This window comes from Peromyscus eremicus, chromosome 8a (assembly GCF_949786415.1).
Source record: "Peromyscus eremicus chromosome 8a, PerEre_H2_v1, whole genome shotgun sequence".
NCBI classification, from domain to species: domain Eukaryota; kingdom Metazoa; phylum Chordata; class Mammalia; order Rodentia; family Cricetidae; genus Peromyscus; species Peromyscus eremicus.
In genome coordinates this window covers 58,469,918-58,488,754 of record NC_081423.1, presented here as the reverse complement: position 1 = coordinate 58,488,754, position 18,837 = coordinate 58,469,918, and the positions used below count along the sequence as shown (strand labels likewise).

The window sequence follows — 18,837 nt, the reverse complement described above, 5'->3', positions numbered from 1 at the left end:
TATTTTAAAGGTTTTATTTATGTGTCTGTGTGTCAGTGTATGGGTATCTGTACGTGTGTGATACCTGAGGGGGCCAGAAGAGGGCATTGGATTCTCTGGAGCTGGAGTTACAGGAAGTTGTGAGTCCCTGGTGTGGTTGCTGGGAACAGAACTCAGGTTCTCTGCAAGAGCAGCCAGTGCTCTTAACCGCTCAGCATCTCCCCAGCCCCCACCGTCCTTTGTAATCTTCAGAGAGCACGGAACTTTACAGCAGACAGGCCCAGTGCCATCCCTCCATTTTCCAAGAGATGAAGAATTATCTCGCTCTCCAACTGCAGGTAGAGCCAGAGCTAACCACCTGGAAAAAACCACTGTCTCTACACCGACTCACTTTCTCTCCATGCAGCCTGCCCCTCAGTCAATCCTTTCTGATGTTCAAGTTCAGACTCATGACCTACCCCAGGCTGGCCCAAGTGCCTCATGAAGTTAGCCATCCTGTTGGAGGGGCCCACTGGGGAGAGATGACGGCCCAAGGAAGATGTGGTGGGTGAGGAGGGTGGTGTGAGTGCATGGTCTTGGGGACACAGGATGGAAGGGTAGCAGTGGGTTAAAGTTAACACCAGACAATGATGCAATCAGACTCCAAATGGAGTCAGGTCACTTTAAGAAAGGAGTAGCTGTAATCTGAAGCCTGCGGGACGCGGGTTGGGAAGCAGCTATTCACTCCAGGGCTTGCTAGAACCCCTCAGGGTGCAGGCTGAGAGGGACCCAGAATTACTTCAGAAAGGAGCTGCAGCGGCGGACCACAGGTAAGGCGGCTCCTGGTCTAGCCTGGGGAAGACAGATGGAAGAGGCCCCTTAGCTAGAGGGACTGGGAGGAGCAGGGGCACCCCAGAGAGCAGAAAAGAGGGGTGCAAGGAGGTGGAGGTAGGGATACAGTAGCCTCTGCAGTTTAGGGACCAGGGTGAACAGATGAGAGGGAAGAGGGAGTTGGGGGATAGAGGGCCAGGATGCCATTATCCCCATATCCCACTGCAGCAAACGGAGAGGCTGGATGGGTTTTGAATGGAGTTGGGGAACAATGTGGTAGTGGTGGGAAGTGAGGCACTAAGCTCTGGGTCTGCTCCCAACAGGGACCCCAAAGGGGCTACATCCTACAGGCAGGGCTCTCCCTGAAGTTGCTTCCATCAGCAGTGAGCAAGGAAGGTGGTCTTTCCTGCAGACCAACCTGGCTCCACTCACTCGGATTGCTGCTTATCCCCCCCTCCCCGGGGGGGCCCCCCGCCCCCCCAGCAAGGACTAGCTGGCCCTGCTGGGATGGGATGCCTGCTAGGTCCTCTGTCCAGCTACCACCGATTCTCTGTTAAGGAGTGAATGGGAGACAAACAAAGTCACGGCCTCTTGCAAACAATAAGCACCCTTTAGCCTAGCTGGTGTGTGGGGTCTGGCTGTTCTTCTGCAGCCTTTTTACCTCCCGGGGAAGCCACAGCAGGGAGTGAGTGGTCTGGGTCAAAGGAAAGAGCCAGGCTTTCCAAGTGCCAGCCACTGTATGGACCTGTCTGGACCATCAGTTCAGCCCCCGGGCTGAGGGGGATGGGTGGGGCCCAGGGAGTTCTGGCCCCAGGGCTGGCTTTTCTGGGGTGTTGGGAGGTGCAACTCTGGGGGTGTTTCAGGTTCCAAGATTTCAGACAAAACAACAACAAAAGCTGCACCGGAGGTGAGTGGTGTAGATGAGCCAGCCAGACTGGACCCCTGGAACAGTCCTTGAGGCAGCGGAGAGGGAGGTGTCCTCCCCTGCACTGTCCACATGTCCACTGCCATGTGGCTGGAAGGCTGCTTGGCTCTGGGAGGAGGGCGCAGTGGAGGAGGAGCAGTGTGTTTGTCTCCCAGCTGGGTCTAATCGGAAACACATGTGCCGGCTCCTATTTGTCTTCCCAGCTCGGATTTGAGACCACAACACCCCAGTTTCTGTGCCTCTTGATTTGGGGCAGGCCTTGGCTCAGAGGGGAGACTCTTGACCCTTCCCCATGCCCTCCCCCATGGTAGCCCAGGAATTTGGCTTGGACACTGCCCTTTGGACAGGATGGCATCATTGTCCTGGTGCCCCTGGCTAGTCAAAGCTGCCTACCCAATCCACAGTTACTGCTCCCAGGACATTGTATGTGTCCTGTGGGGCCCCTGCTGCAGACCCTCACTTTCTGCCCTTCGGGTCTCCATTTCCTTAACTCCTGTGGCTTCGGGTGGAGAATTCAGACATTCCACTAACACCCGTCCCTGCTTATAACTCCTGGGCCAGCATTGGACCCCGTGTCTCCCCACGCCTACTATTCCCCACCTCAGCTTCAGTTCTCAGCCTACACATTTGGTAACAATGATCTGACTTAGACCCTGGAGGAACTCCAGGAGGTCCCATCTGCAAGTGCTTCTCATTGACTTCCTGAATAGGATGCCAAAGGTGACCATCTCCTCCCTCTGTCAGTCAGTACCCACCCAGAGGGACCAGAGGGGCCTTTCTGTGCACCTCCGATAAATCAACCTGTTGCGGCTCCGCAGAGGGAGGCTGCTGCCTCTGATGGGTGGGGTTGGGTGGGGAGGGCTAAATCTGCATCACTTTCTCTGTTGTTCCAACGGGTTTTCTCCCCAGGAAGCTGGGAGGCAGCGCCCCTGGGTGGGAACACAGGTGTCCCTAGAATTCCCACTGGGAGATCCGATGAAGGGTTAGAAAGGAGGAGGCTGGTTGTGTTGGTGGTGCTGCGGAAGCAGGGTAAACTTTCTCTTGTTGGCCCTCACAGGCTGCAGTTTTCTAGTGGATTATCTGACTTAATTTTCAGGACCTTAGCCAACAATTGCAGATTGCACTCCTGACTCTTCAGATCCAATTTGTTCTGGGAAGTCAGAAAAGTTGGTGATGTATGGGTGGGGGGTCAAATACACGTGACAGAGTAATGATGGAGCTGAGGGGCACTTGAGGGTGTGTGTGCTGGAGGATGGGTGGGGGACATGCTAGGACAGCCAGTGGTCTTTTCCAACTCTGGGATGAGCTTTCCTGTGGCCCTCATTCCCACCCCTAGACCTGATTCCAGGGGAGCCCAGGAATGATTCAGGAGGACCCATAGCCCAGATTTCAATTTTGCCCTGTGGTCTCCAAGTGCCAGACTAGAGTCTGGGCAGAAAGGTCGCTGCTTAGGGAGGTGGTGGGATGTGGGAGGTCCACCAAAAATTATTGTTTAACCTGCAGGAAGACAGGCTCTGGGGTTAAGAGCTGTTTCCATGCTAGTGGAGGGAGGAAGAAATGGCCTTCAGAAGAGATGCCAGTGGCACTGCTAAGGGCTGCTAAGACAATGTCTAGGCAGGTGAGGTTGTACACACATGTGACGTCAGCACTGGGGAGGCAGAGGCAGGAAGACCACACATTTAAGGCCAGCCTAAATACAGCAAGACTGTCTCAAAAAAGGAGAGAGAGAGAGAGAGAGAGAGAGAGAGAGAGAGAGAGAAAGAGAGAGAGAGAGAGATTATATAATTTAATCCTCCTAACAGTAGGAGGGATTTGTTCTTTGGACAGCTATGAAGTCAGGCTTAGATGTGACCGTGTGGCCCTCGTCCGCACCCTCTTTTTTTTTTTTTTTTTTTTTTTTTTGGTTTTTCGGGACAGCATTTCTCTGTGTAGCTTTGTGCCTCTCCTAGAACTCACTTGGTAGCCCAGGCTGGCCTCGAACTCACAGAGATCCGCCTGGCTCTGCCTCCCAAGTGCTGGGATTAAAGGCGTGCGCCACCACCACCCGGCATCGTCCGAACCCTCTTAACTAAGCACTCGGAGTTGTTCTTGGGATGGAAGAATGGGGTTGACGGCATGGTGGCACACACCTGGAATTCCAGCACTCAGGGCGGATGGGGGATGGGCAGCTGCGAGTTCAAGGCTACGTACGTAGGCAAGGTCCTATCTGAATAAAAAGGGTGAGGGGCAAATAGACTGGACTGAGTCCTTATCATAGGCTTTTAGCCAGAAGACTTTTGGTGGATAGCAGGGCTAGACCGGATAGATGTTCTGTGAGTCTATAAAGACCTGGGTTCTGCTCCCGTTCTGAGACAGGGTTCCAAATCCTACCAAATGAGCTGGCTATATACCTGCAAGGAAACGCCTCCGTGTGTGTTTGTGCTAGACCAGAAAGTCTGCTGCTGGGTCTTTACTGCTGGGTCTTCACTGCTGGGTCTTCACTGCTCTGGCGCTTAGGCTGGAAGGTGGGTCTCCCGATAGGAACCACCGTGGAGGCACAGCTCATGCGGCAGGTGCAGGTCAGGGACACCAAGCCTCGGGAAAGTTCTCTGACTCTTGCTCCTGTGAAGGGTGGGGTGGCAGCGCAGGGTGTGGGCGAGGGGAGTCACTTGTCTTGTCTCCCTCGTAGTCCCGGGATGCAGGCCTTGGTGCTACTCCTCTGGACTGGAGCCCTGCTCGGGCACGGCAGCAGCCAGAATGTCGGCAGCAGCTCTGAGGTCAGTAGGGTGGGTAGGTGTGGGCAGCAACTGCTCTATACCCTCCTCGGCTGGCTGGCGGCAGAGGAGCCAGCACAGGGAGGCAGTGCTAGGGCCAGGGTGGGCTCTGGCCTTCATTTCTCAGGTCTTGGTTTCTCCAGCAGCAAGATAAGCATTTGCTTCACCTTTCAGGGTATGGAGAAGCCTCTGCTGTATGGAGGAAGTAGGGGTAGGGTCACACAAGCGACAAGCCAGTTGGGTATATCAGCTGTAGAGCTGGGCATTGTGGGTTCTGAGTTCGGATTAGGGCTTAGTGACCTTAGACAATACCCTCTTACCTCAGTCTGTTTCCTTACATGGCCACTATGGCCATTTACTCATTCCTCACCTACTAACTACCTGCCCTCCCCTCCCCGCGTTGGAAATGATATGCAGGACCCCAGGCACGCTACACAAGTGCTGTACTAACTGAGCCCTACCCACGAACACTTACTCTGAGGTTGGTAGGTATGGATAGAAATATAAAAATCCCAGCACTCGGGAGGCAGAGGCAGGTGGATCTCTGTGAGTTCAAGGCCAGCCTGGTTTACTAAGTGAGTTCCAGGACAGCCAGAGACACATAGTGAGACCCTGTCTCAGCCCCGCCCCCCACTCCCCACCCCCACCCCGCCAACAGCAAAAGGAACAGGAGGTGTTAGCATTTGCCCAGCAAATGCAAGAGCATGGGTTTGCTCCCCAGCCCCGAGACAAGACAAAAAGGAGCAGAAAGTTCCTCACAAAGCTGCTAGCTACTAAGGAAGCAGTGGACACTGAAAAAAGGTGAGAAAACCACAAACTCCCTTCAGGTATGGTCAGAGAAGATGGCTTGTCAGGAGAGACAGGGAGAGTCTCACAGCAGAACTTAGGCAGACACAGAACAGTCTGAAACGGTGAGCAGAGGAGTGTGGTGTGGCCTAAGGACAGGTTTCTCTGGTGATGGTGGTGGGGAGGTCTCCAGAGAGAGAGACAGACAGACAGACAGGCAGACAGACAGACAGACACACGGGGTGGGGGGGTGGGGGGGGAGAGACACAGACAGACAGACAGAGAGACTGTTTGTAGGCCAGAAAAGTCAACCCAGAGTCATTCCTCAGGTGCTGTCTACCTTGGTTTCTGAAACAGGAACCCTCCCTGGTCTGGAACACACTGACTAGTCCAGGCTGAGCGGCCAGTGCGCCCCAGGGACCTGCCATCTCCTCCTCCCCAGTGCTGGGATTACAAGCATGCCCCACCATGTCCAGCCTTTTTTGCGTGCTTTCTGGGACCGAACCCAGGCCCACATGCTGTCAGGCCAGGACTTTACCAAGGGAGCTGGCTCCCCAGCCCTACCATTTTTATTGTAAAGTAGGCCAGGCTTCCCGCTCTCAGGTCACAGTTCAGCCTGGCAAGCCCTGGGTGTTGCCTCTCCCCAGCACAGAGGTTATGTACAGTCAGAGAGCACACACTCATTCCGACCTTAGACTAACGGCCCCCAGGGACCAGAGGACAGCCCCAACCCAGAGGCGATGCCATTCACTGTGCCTTCCCACTGGTCCTTGTATTCTGACCCAGGGCTCCCCAGTTCCCGACAGCACGGGGGAGCCGGTGGAGGAGGAGGACCCCTTCTTCAAGGTCCCTGTAAACAAGCTGGCAGCAGCCGTTTCCAACTTTGGCTATGATCTGTACCGCCTGAGATCCAGTGCTAGCCCGACTGCCAACGTTCTGCTGTCTCCACTCAGCGTGGCCACAGCCCTCTCTGCTCTTTCTCTGGGTGAGTGGCAGCGGAAGGCGGCTGCAGGTGGACCTGAATGCCCCACCCTGAGTCTCCATGCGTACACTGCCAGGGAACAGGAAAGGGTCGGTGGGGGCTGCAGCTCTGGCCAGGTCCTGGCTACACACACACACACCTCCTACCACTTTATCAAAGTGACGCTCAATCCTGGTTCCTTAAAAGGACTCCTATTGTGTGCTAGTCATTTACCCAGGTTCTAGGCGTACAACTGTTACAAGTAGGCCCGGGTTCCCCCTCACAATAGTGTAGATAACGATGGGAGAAATTCAGGGAACGCATCCCACCCTTTTCTCTGTAGGTCTGATGCCTTGGCCTATTTTAGAGACTTTTCCTAGCAATGCAGTCATTATTCCCCTGAAGCTCTTTGCCCACCTAGAATGTCTGCAATATCAGCCTCCTCAGGCTCTCAGAAGACAAGACTAGATGTCTAACACCCTGTCCTGCTGTGGGTCCCCCGGGTAGTTATGAAGACTGCCATTCTTTCTCCCCTGGCAGGAGCTGAACAGCGAACAGAATCTGTCATACACCGGGCTCTTTACTACGACTTGATCAGCAACCCCGACATCCATGGCACCTACAAGGATCTCCTCGCCTCTGTTACTGCCCCAGGGAAGAGCCTCAAGAGTGCTTCCAGAATTGTGTTTGAGAGGAGTCAGTAGCCACCCTCACCCCACCCCTCAGTCTATGTAGCCCAAGCTGGCCCCTGCTTTCCAAGTGCAGACACGCCATCATGCCTGGCATGTGGCTGCTTTTCTGGCCTGGGTCATCTGTGTGCTCCATGCTGGGGTTCGGTCTAAACAATAGACTGTGTGTGCTCAGGCCAGGCCTGGCACTGGTGGGCAGGAAAGGGCCTGTGAGACCACAAAGGAGCAGAAAGAGGAAGTGGGCTGCGGGAGACAGCAGGAGGGTCTGGGGAGGGCAGTAACATGAAGGGGAAGGCAATGGGTGGAATCCATTGTTCCCTGTCCAGGGTTTGGACAAGCCAGCAGATGCCCCAGCAAGTCAGGGAAGATGCTGGGCAGGAAGCTGGGGTCTGGCAGGCTTTCAAAGTGCTGGCTCAGCTCTCATACACTAATCTTTGATCTGCTCCCTCTCAAGAACTTCGAGTAAAATCCAGCTTTGTTGCACCTCTGGAGAAGTCATATGGGACCAGGCCCAGAATCCTCACTGGCAACCCTCGAATAGACCTCCAGGAAATCAACAACTGGGTGCAGGCCCAGATGAAAGGGAAAATCGCTCGGTCCACAAGGGAAATGCCCAGCGCCATCAGCATCCTCCTCCTCGGCGTGGCTTACTTCAAGGGTGAGGGCTTCCCCACTTCTCTGGGGCCGAGGGAGGACGGTAGGGTGTGTGGAGTGTGGTGGTGAACGTGAATGCAGGTGCACGGCCAGAGGAGGATCTGAAAACCATGTGGGCTTGCTTCTCTGCTTATCACCTACCAAGCGTCTCTGAACTATGTGACAAGAGAATCGTCTGAGTGGAGCTGGACACAGATCTCTGATTTGAATCAGACCAGGTTTAATCATGGCTGCGCCCTGTGAGTGCAGAGCCCTAAGTTTCTCCTGAGCCATCTGTCTCCTCAGCTTTCCTGTGAGGATTATACATCTACCTCATACTTTGTACAGTACATGCTGTCTTATTCTCATAGCAACCCAGTACTACTCCTGGGCCCGCCCTGAGCTCTTGAAACTGCTTCCAGTTACCTATTGACACTCTTCTAGGCAGTAGTAATGGGTCAGGAGACCCTTCCACAGGCCTCACATGAGGTCTGCTTTATTCAGAAAAGGGCCTGCGGCAGGAATAGTTTGACCAATTTCCCTCTTAAAATGTGACCATCTTACTGAGTAGCAGCAAGAGTGGACGCCTGACCTAGAGGAAAGCCTGGGTCTTCTTCCTACTCCAAGTACACAGAGGTTAGGAGAGCAGACGCAACCCAGCCTGCTAAAGGCCACCTTAAACAAAGAGCCTGGTGATCCAAGTCAAAGTGAGAATACCCACTTATTTTCATCTGAGTTTGTGTGGGGAAGAGAGCCGGATCCTGTGGTCTCTGTCACACATGCTGGGACCCAGCAGCTCCTGTGTCCATGACAGCTCAGGTTTGTTTGGCCAGTGGAGACACAATATGGTCCTCTGGCCTTTCCAGTGACGGCGGCTCAGGAAGCTCTATGTGTTTCCTTCCAGGGCAGTGGGTAACAAAGTTTGACCCAAAAAAGACGACCCTCCAGGATTTTCACTTGGATGAGGACAGGACTGTGAAAGTCCCCATGATGTCAGAACTCAAGGCCATCTTACGATATGGCTTGGACTCCGATCTCAACTGCAAGGTCTGTAGGGATAGGGGGATGGGTGGGGGGGTCAGAGAGGGGCAGGGTGGCCGCTGAGAATGGCCAGCTATCTGAAGTTTGCTGTGTGACTTTGGGCAAGTTAGTAATGTTTCTGGGCCTTTCCTTTTTCCTCCTCTTCTTCCTCTCCTCTTCCTCCCCGCTCCCTTCTTTTGGTTTTTCAAGACAGGGTTTCTCTGTATAGCCCTGGCTGGCCTGGAACTTGATTTGTAGACCAGGCTGGTCTCAAACTCAGAGATCCACCTGCCTCTGCCTCCTGAGTGCTGGGATTAAAGGTGTGCACCACCACGCCTGGGGTCTTCCTTTTCTTGAAGCAGAGTGAGAGGTAGTTATTCTCCCAGGGTTTGTTGTCAGAATCAAGGTCATAGAAAATGAGTTTTCAAAATCTGGCACTCAGAGCTGGGGATGGTGACACACACCTGTAATCCCAGCAGTCAGGAGGCTGAGGTAGGGTCATCAAGAGCCCGGTCTGAGCTGTACTTTGAGACCATCTCAGAAAACAGAAATGGGCCAGAACAATGGCTCAGTGGTTAAGAGCACTGGCTACTCTTTCAGAGGACCCAGGTCCGATTCCCAGCACCCACATGGCAGCTCACAACTGTCTGTAACTCCAGTTCCAGGGGATCTGATGCCCTCTTATGGCCTCTGCAGATACCAGGCATGTCTGTGGTACACAGCCAGACATTCAGGCTACTACTCATATACATAAAAACAAAAACAAAACAAACAAACAAAAGAACCAACCAAAAAAAGACTAGGCACTCATTGGGATGTCCCACAATGGTAGAACACTTGCCTAGTATGAGCAAGGCCCTGAGTTTAATCCTTAGTACTGCCAAAACAAAACAAAGACAGAAACTTAGCACTCAATGTTGATTTATTCATTCATCTCTTTCCTTTTTTCTCTTCGAGACAGAGCCTCATGTAACTCAGGATGGCCTCAAACTTATTAGCTGAGGATGCCTTCGAACTCCTGACCTTCCTGCCTCTACTCCCAAACGCTGGCATGGTAGGCACGTGCCAATACCCTGGTTAATGCATGCTGGGGATCAACCCACAGCTTCATGCATGTTAGGCAAGTGCTCTACCAACTGCGCTACGGCCCGAGCCCAGGGCTGTCTTTTCCTGAGAGCTCCTCTTTTTAGAATCAAGAGCCAAATTCTGACAAGTTGTCCCGAACGTCCACACTGACATTCTGAGACTCTCAGAGTGCATCTGACTTCCCTCAGTTGTCGAGAACGTCCACACTGACATTCTGAGACTCTCAGAGTGCATCTGACTTCCCTCAGTTCCAAATCAGTAGTCACTAACCTCTTCTAGGCTATGGTTTCTTCGGAAATCTGACAAAAGGGCCTGAAACAGTAGGGTGTGGTGGCACACTTTAATCCCAGCACTTGGGAGGCAGAAGTAGGTGGGTTTCTGGGAGTTTGAGGCCAGCCTGATCTATATAGAAAGTTCTAGGGCAGCATAATGGAGAGATCTTGTCTCAAAAAAAAAAAAAAAAAAAAAAAGCCCGACTAGAGAAATGACATTTCTGTATATGGTTGCACGGGGCTCTGCGAAGCCCTGACACTGTCCCCCGGGCCTTAGGGTAAGAACCTCTGTTCAAAGGGTCTGTTTTACTGTTCGTTTGTAGCCCAGGGCTCTGCACAAAGCAAATGCTCAATAAACGCTGGCAGGTAGACTCTGGGAGGACATTCAACTCCAGCTCCTGAGAACCAGGTCCCGGTTAGTGTCCCTAACTTGACACAAGTTAAGGTCATTTAGAAGTGGGAACCTCAGCTGAGACAGTCCTCCAACCAGGCTGGCCTCGGGCACACCTATGGGGCCTTTTCTTGATTAATGATTGATGTGGGAGGGCCCAGCCCACTGTGGACCATGCCACTTCTCAACATGTGGTCTGGCGGGTGGAAAACAAGGCTAACAAGCCTTGGGGGAGTCAGTCAGAGAGCAGTTCCACTGTGGCCTCTGCTCCAGCTCCTGCCCTGAGTTCCTGTGGTGATGAGTGTAACCTGAGAGTTCTAAGATGCAATAAACCTTTCCTCGCCAAGTTGCTTTTGGTTACATTTTATCACAGCAATAGAAACCCCAACTAAGACAAACCACAAGCTAACATTTTTTCATCAAACTTCCGTTGGTATTAAGCTGAGAGGAAAACTGGGAAGACAGCCGCTGCACGGACTAGGGCTGAGGCCGGCCCCAGGACTAACTCCCATGCTTCTCTGTTGTTAGATTGCCCAGCTGCCCTTGACAGGAAGCATGAGCATCATCTTCTTCCTGCCCCTGACGGTGACCCAGAACTTGACCATGATAGAGGAGAGCCTCACTTCTGAGTTCATCCATGACATAGATCGAGAACTGAAGACCATCCAAGCCGTGCTGAGCGTCCCCAAGCTGAAGCTGAGCTATGAGGGCGAAGTCACCAGTTCTCTGCAGGAGATGAGTATGTTTGAAGACCACTTTGATCCAGGGGCTGGAAATGAGGCTGAGTCTTTCAGCCTTCCACCTTGCTGACAGAACTTTGTAGGGAGGCTCTTGGGTACTTGCTACATTATTATGAGGGAGGGGAACACAGAACCACTGTCCCATCAGATGTAGTCCTTGGTCCTATGAGCACATACCCTTAACAGCCCAGAAGACCGTCTCAGGCCAGGTCTGTTTACCTTGGTTTCTCAGACAGCCTTGCTGGCTCTATGCTCCTGGGTAAGTCCTGGGCCTGTAGTAGCTCAGAGCACCTCATACCCCACAGGGCAAAGCAGTGCTCCACTCCCAGCTTTCTTGAGAATCACCTGACACAAACCAGGACTGTGTGTGTGTGTGTGTGTGTGTGTGTGTGTGTGTGTGTGTGTGTGTGTGTTGGACAGGGAGGGTTTTAATGGAATCTCTCTCAATCTCTGTATACAGAGCTACAGTCCTTGTTTGAGTCCCCGGACTTCAGCAAGATCACAGGCAAACCCGTCAAGCTCACCCAGGTGGAACACAGGGCTGCTTTTGAGTGGACTGAGGAGGGGGCAGAAAGCAGCCCCACCCCAGGCCTCCAGCCCGCCCGCCTCACCTTCCCACTAGACTACCACCTCAACCAGCCTTTCATCTTTGTCCTGAGAGACACAGACACGGGGGCCCTGCTCTTCATAGGCAAAATTCTGGACCCCAGGGGCACTTAATGCTTCTCTTCAGTGTGCTCCAGAAGAAAACCCCAGAGGGATGGCTGATTACACATTCCAGGAAGGCTGCCTGCCCTATAGCTTCAATGTATCCTTTGCAATAAACGAGCTTTTCCTGAATTTTCACTGCTTTCCTCCTTCTGTTTGGAGCTGTGTTTAGTATGGAGAGAAACTGGTCCTTATGAATTTACATGGTGGTAACTGGCCCTGCTTAACTGCAGAAACCCACCATTTCCTGTTCCGGGAGCGCCGGTGAGTGAGGACTCACACCCGCCCTCCACACAACTGCAGAAGCTTGCTGTGGCGCTCCTCAGCTTTCTCTCACTATAACACCTTCCTGGGGAAATAAATCCACTGCTGTTTTATAGGTCCCAGCTCATGACTGGGCCCCTTGCTTCACCCCAGTGAAGCAGTCTTGTGACTTGTCTTTATGACCTGGAAGCAAAGAGAAAAGAGGAGACCAGAGATCTCCTCAGTTGGCCACCTCCCACTAGGTCTAACCTCTTTTTTTTTTTTTTTTTTTTTTTTTGAGACAGGGTTTCTCTGTGTAGCCCTAGCTATCCTGGAGCTCACTCTGTAGACCAGGCTGGCCTCAAACTCACAGAGATCAACCTGGCTCTGCCTCCTGAGTGCTGGGATTAAAGGTGTGCACCACCACCGCCTGGCCTTAAGCCCAACCTCTTAATAGTTCTACTATCTTCTGGGACCACACTTTTACCACATGGGTCCTTGGGGGACTCACAGTCTAAACTGTAGCACATGTTCCTGAAGAACCCAACTAGGTTTACTTGTGCATTTACGTGTGTTTATGTAGGTTATGTGTTTGTGCATCGGGTCATGTAGGGGCCAGAGGTCAATCTTGGGTGTCATTTCTCAGGAGGTGTCCACTTTAAAAGTTTAAAAAAAATACATGTATTATTGAGGGGCTGGAGAGATGGCTATGGGATTAAGAACCTCTTGCAGAGGACTCAGGGTTGGGTTCCCAGCACCCACGTGGTGGCTCACAACCCTGTAGAGCTCCAGTTCCAGGGAATCTGATGCCCTCTTCTGACCTCCATGGGCACTGCATGCGTGTAGTGCATAGACATGTATGCAGGCAATAATACCATACCCATAAACATTTAAAAATCATAGCCGGGCGGTGGTGGTGCACACCTTTAATCCCAGCACCCGGGAGGCAGAGCCAGATGGATCTCTATGAGTTCCAGGCCAGCTTGGTCTACAGAGTGAGATCCAGGACAGGCTACACAGAGAAACCCTGTCTCGAAAAACAAAACAAAACAAAACAAAAAATCATTATTTGTACGCATGCATGATGCGTGTGGGTGCCACAGCAGGCATATGGAGGTCAGGGGACAGTTGTGTGGAGCTGGTTCTCTCCTTGCACCTTTACGTGGCTTCTGAGGACTGGACTGGAGTTGCCAAGCTTGTGCTGTGTCTTTTCCTGCTGAGACATCTGTTACCTCTTCCCACCCTGTTTTTTACGGACAGTCTCTCACTGGCCTGCATCAGACTAAGTAGACCAGGCTAGCTGGCTGGCCAGTGAGCCCCAGGGATCTATCTGTCTCCATCTTGCCAATACTGGGTCACAAGCAAGTGCCACTACATCTCACTTCTCTTCACATGGGTTTTGGGGGTTGTCCTTGGGTTCCTGTGCTTGGAGGACAAGCTAAATTTTAACAATTGGGCCTATTTATTTATTTTTTGGTTTTTAGAGACAGGGTTTCTTTGTGTAGCCCTGGCTGGCCTAGAACTATTTCTATAGACCAGGCTGGCCTCAAACTCAGATATTTACCTGCCTCTGCCTCCCGAGTGCCAGGATTAAAGGTGTGAGTCACCATGGCTCAGCTTGTGTGGTTTTATTTTTAAAAAAGGATTTATGTTTATTTTTAGTTACACGTATATGTATATGTCTGTGTGTGTGTGTGTGTGTGTGTGTGTGTGTGTATGTGCATAGAGTGTAAGTGCTTGCAGAGATCAGAAGCATCAGATCCCCTTGGAGCTGGAGTTACTGTGGTTTTGAGTTGCTGGCCACTAGGAATGGGAACTGGAATAGCTTGCCACTAGGCTAGGAATTGAGCCTGGGCTCCCTGCAAGATTAGCATATGCTTAACTGCTGAGCCATCTCTCCAGCCCTCTTATTTATAGGCAGGGCTTCACTATGCAGCCCTGGCTGGCCTGGAACGCATTATGTAGAACAATCTACCCTGAAACTCAAAGAGATCTGTCTGCATCTGCCTCCTGAATGCTGGGATTAAAATTGTGTGCCACCATATCAAGCTTAAATGCAGTTTCATTTTATCCCTCATTTATTTATTTATTTATTTATTTATTTATTTATTTATTTATTTATTTATTTATTTTCAGAGCTGAGGACCGAACCCAAGGCCTTGCGCTTGCTAGGCAAGCGCTCTACCACTGAGCTAAATCCCCAGCCCCCATTTTATCCCTCTTATTTACTTCGAAAGATTTATTTTTAAGTGTGTGTGTGTGTGTGTGTGTGTGTGTGTGTGTGTGTGTAGCACAAATTCTAATTGGTCTTAACAATAAAAACCTAGAGTCAGATATAGGGGTAAATGCTGCAAGATCAGAGAGACAAAGAGCAAGCCACAGTCAATCACCTCTTACCTTGCCAACTCATGAAAGAGACTGAGCTCCTGTCTCCTCCCACCTAATCTTATTACTTATTACACTCCCACCCATGTTACTTCCTGTCTCCACCTCCCTAGTGCTGGGATTAAAGGCGTGAACCTCCCAAGTACTAGGATCAAAGGTGTGTGCTACCACTGCCTGGCTCTGTTTTTCTTTAGACTGGACCAGTCTTGTGTAGCCCAGGGTGGCCTCAAACTCACAGAGATTTGTCGCCTCTGCCTCCTGAGTGCTAGGATTAAAGGTGTGTGCCACCATTGCCTGGCCTCTATGGCTAACTAGTGGCTTAGCTCCACACTCTGATCTTCAGGTAAGCTTTATTTGTTAGATCATAAACAAAATATCACCACATGTGGTGTGGTTGCCCATGTAGTCCAGAGGTGATGGATCCCATGAACCTGGAGTTATAGGTGGTTGTGAGCCACTCAGTGTGGGTGCTGGGAACTGAACCGAGGTCCTCCGGAAAAGCAGTATGTGCTCTTAACTGCTGAAACAACTCCTCAGCCCTTTTATTTTTATTATTTTTGTTTTGTTTTCCATAGAGTTTCTCTATGCAGCCCTGGCTGTCTTGGAATGTGCTTTGTAGACCAGGATGACCTAGAACTCAGAGATCCGCCTGCCTCTGCCTCTTGTGCTTAGACTAAAGGTATGCGCCATCATGCCCAGCTCAGCCTTTCATTTTTGAGACAAGATCTCTTGTAGCCCACACTGCCCTCTACCTCTTGACCATCTTGTCTAGCCTCCCGAGTGTTGAGATTATAGGTGAGTTGCTACCATGGCCAGCCCATGCTAGATTTTAAGGCTGGCACAGGAATTCTCAAGCTAAGGTTACATGAGACAATGAGAGATTTATTTTTAGTTTTTATTTATGTGTATGATTGTTTTGCCTGCATTTATATTTATATATTTTTATATTTTATGTGAACCATGAGCATGCAGTGCCCACAAAGGCCAGAAGAGGGCAATGGACCTCTGGAACTGGAATTCCAAATGGCTGTTAGCTGCCATGTAGGTACTGGCAAACAAACTCAGTATTTCCAGAAGAGCAGTCCACTCAGCCATCTTTATATAAAGTTATAAAGAGACATACTTTATAACTTTAGGAAATAACTATTTTACAAAGCATTTAAAAAAAGCTTCCATAGATATATATAAAATAAGGCCTAATCTGTAAAGGTCTAAACGTATCCTTTGAGGAAGAGTACATATTTTACAGAGGCAACAGGCTCTTAGGAACAAAACACACAGTATGTGTTTAGACTGGAATAACAATAGAACTATCTGTACGACTAAACTTTTTTTCTGAAAAAACCCTACCAAAAAATCTTACAAGTTGGGGCTGGAGAGATGGCTCAGAGGTTAAGGGCACTGGCTGCTTTTCCAGAGGTCCAGAGTTCAATTCCCAACAACCACGTGATGACTCACAACCATCTATAATGAGATCTGGTGCCCTCTTCTGGTGTGCAGGCATACATGCAGGCATAACATTGTGCGAGCGTGTGTGTGTGTGTGTGTGTGTGTGTGTGTGTGTGTGTGTGTGTAATAAATAAATAAACAAATAAACCTCAAAAACAAACAAACAAACTTCTTTGTCAGAGTAAGCTAATAGAGTGTAGGAGAATCAAATTCTGACCACTTTCCATTCCACAAATGTTTGAATGCTAACTATCTTCCATCACCCAGCTTCCTGGAAAGTTGCTGTCAGGCATCTTCACGGCTATTTATTTCCTGACTGTAACGCCATGGCGACTAACAGCCACTTCTTGGGCATGGCCAGGGTGGGCAAGTTCTCAAGAGCAGTGTGTACGAACTTGGTTTTCTTTCCCACTAACTCATCGGAACACACTGGTCACCAGTGATAACGTAATAAGGATCAGTCAGAAAATCTCACAGTTACCTGACCCTGGGGGTCTGGACCACCACTACACACCAGTGAGGAAAGGGGCAGCCTCCTTCCTGTCTGTCTCAGTCTGAAACCATAAGCAGCAATGTCTACAACCTCAGCACAGGGGCGGGCAGGGATCTGGGGACACAACTATGAGCCACATACTCTACTAGTGAGCCACACCCCTAGCTCCTTATGGAAGGTTTGGCAGACTCTTTGTACCCATTACTTTTAAAGCTAGTACTTGGAAGGCTGAGGCAGGAGGATGACATGTTTGAGGCTAGACTGGCTTACAGAGTGAGAGCCTGTCTTCAAATAAACAAACTGAGTCGTCTACTTTCAACTTTGCTAATAAATAACTCAGAAAGGAGGTATGTGTTATAATGTCATTCCTTCGTGTTTGACTTTTATTAATACCTGGATAGTGAGTCTGCCAAGAAGATTCAATGAAAGCCAGCGAATAAAATTAGAAAACTGAGGGGCTGGAGGGATGGCTCGGAGGTTAGGAGCACTGGTTGTTCTTCCAGAGGGCGCAGGTTCAATTCTTAGCACCCAGATGGCAGCTCACACCTGTCTGTAACTCCAGTTCTAGGACTTCTGACACCCTCACACAGACATACATGCAGGTAAAACATCAATGAACATAAAATTAAAAAAAAAAAAGAAGAAGAATTAGAAAACTGGTAGGAAACAAATTCAGAGTTGCCATCCCAGGAAGAAACTGCCCAACAGTAAGACAGCCCCATGTTTATTTCTCCATTCACAGACTATACACCACCAGTTTTAAGGAAGAATTTAGGGAAGCAGGATACTGTAAGTATACCTGTGTGTCTCCTGAGTAGAGTCACACCGATTTCTTGCTGTGTGTTGTTTTCAATTACAATACAAGACCAAGAGTTGAAGTTCCCACTGGAGTGGTACACAGCACTCATTACCACCAGAAACCAGGAGAATGTTCCAGGGAGACAGACTCATCATTTCGTGAGATGAAATGAAGCCAGAACCCTAGGCTAGTATCAGCTGCCTGCAGATGATCTGCGGCCCTTGAAAGCACTCAGCTTCCAGACGCTGGTGTAACTCTTTTTTTTTTTTTTTTTTTTTTTTTGGTTTTTTAGAGACAGGGTTTCTCTGTGTAGTTTTGGAGCCTGTCCTGGAACTCACTCTGTAGACCAGGCTGGCTTCAAACTCACAGAGATCCGCCTGCCTCTGCCTCCCGAGTGCTGGGATTAAAGGCATGCGCTGCCGCCACCACCATCTGGCTGGTGCAAGTCTTTTCTGGGGATGGGGAGTTTCTACCAGAGGGCAGTTACTTCCTGCAAACAGCAGCCATCAGGAGAATGCTTCTCGACCATCGTGTTTCCCAAGTGCTCCCTGCCATCAGGACACAGCTTAGGACAGCTGGGCAGGTCCTGTCCTTTCTGATGACAGCTCCAGACCAACAGAGCCTTTTGACCTCATGTGCCAGAGTTCCCTCCCCGTGGGCTGGCTGTGTCCTCTACCCCGAAGGGATGAACGACAGGTCCAGTAAACAGGATTTCATCTCCCGGAGCTCCTGGACCTCATCACTCTCCGGGCCACAGTGCACCAACAGGATCTTTTCCGCTTTCCGTATGGTATTCAGAGCCTCAGGGACTGCCAAGCTGAACCAAGGGAGGAAAACTGGTCAGTTCACTCTCTCAGTCAAAATGAAAGCCAACTCTTTTCTGGACAGAGGACACAAGGGTCAAGTCCATTCCATCCTCCAGATCTCAGGGAGGGCACAAAGGGTCTACATTCACCACGCCCTCCAGGATCTTACCATCTAAAAGGACAGATAAGAAACTTTCACAAGCATACCGCAAAGCAGAGTTTGAGAAAACTCTGTGTGTGTGTGTGTGTGTGTGTGTGTGTGTGTGTGTGTGTGTGTGTGTATGTGAATGTGAAAGACAGACTCCAGGACCCTGAGAAAAACAGGCACATTTTAAAACCGTAATCAACATTTATCCAGAGGTGTTCACTACTTTAGGGTGCCCACGTCTCACCTGACTGACTCTGTGTCCTTCCTTCTCTCTGACCAAACATGCTGTTTCTATCTCGGGGAGCAGGACTAAGCTAGCCCTTTCCCTTATCGATGTACACTAGTGAGTTTTTAATCAAGCTGGAGGTATGCTACCCACATAGAAGTACTACCAGTGGGGACATGTTTCGCTTCAAGTGATCTCAGTGGCAGCACTGGGTGCAGGACCAGCTAGCGCACTGACTCCGCTCTTGTCTGTGTGTGCAGTGCAGGGATGGAACCCAGGGCCTCGGGAATGCTAGGCAAAGGGGCTACCGACGGGGCCATTCCATTCCCTCAGCTGCAGCCTTTTTAACCTTGAAAGCAGGGATTCTCACCCTGGACGTAGCTTGGGTGACTCCACGTGGAGGCTGTCCTGTGCACTGCGGGTGGAGCCTTGACCCACTAGATGCTGGCAGCACCCTCCTTCAACCCTAACAATCCAAACTGTCTCCAGACACTGGCCAGTCCCATCTGAAGGCAGAATTCCTTCTGCTTGAAAA

General features: G+C 50.6%; 2 protein-coding genes across 3 annotated transcripts in view; one reads left to right on the top strand and one right to left on the bottom strand.

The window, feature by feature from the left end:
- The first annotated feature begins 686 nt into the window (after window positions 1–686).
- Serpinf1 (serpin family F member 1) lies at window positions 687–11,885 on the top strand. Its single transcript, XM_059269528.1, has 8 exons — window positions 687–788; window positions 4,383–4,470; window positions 6,040–6,238; window positions 6,755–6,910; window positions 7,358–7,561; window positions 8,441–8,583; window positions 10,834–11,044; window positions 11,506–11,885. The coding sequence occupies exons 2-8, from the start codon at window positions 4,390–4,392 to the stop codon at window positions 11,763–11,765; spliced, it is 1,254 nt and encodes a 417-aa protein (XP_059125511.1). The 5' UTR covers window positions 687–788; window positions 4,383–4,389; the 3' UTR covers window positions 11,766–11,885.
- A 5,501-nt stretch (window positions 11,886–17,386) lies between these two features.
- Smyd4 (SET and MYND domain containing 4) overlaps window positions 17,387–18,837 on the bottom strand; it is a 56,877-nt gene continuing 55,426 nt past the window's right edge. For both annotated transcript variants that reach the window (XM_059271202.1, XM_059271203.1), the window contains one exon: window positions 17,387–17,939. In XM_059271202.1, the coding sequence (XP_059127185.1) occupies window positions 17,795–17,939 (145 nt within the window). In that variant the 3' untranslated portion in view covers window positions 17,387–17,794. The remainder of the gene's footprint in view (window positions 17,940–18,837) is intronic.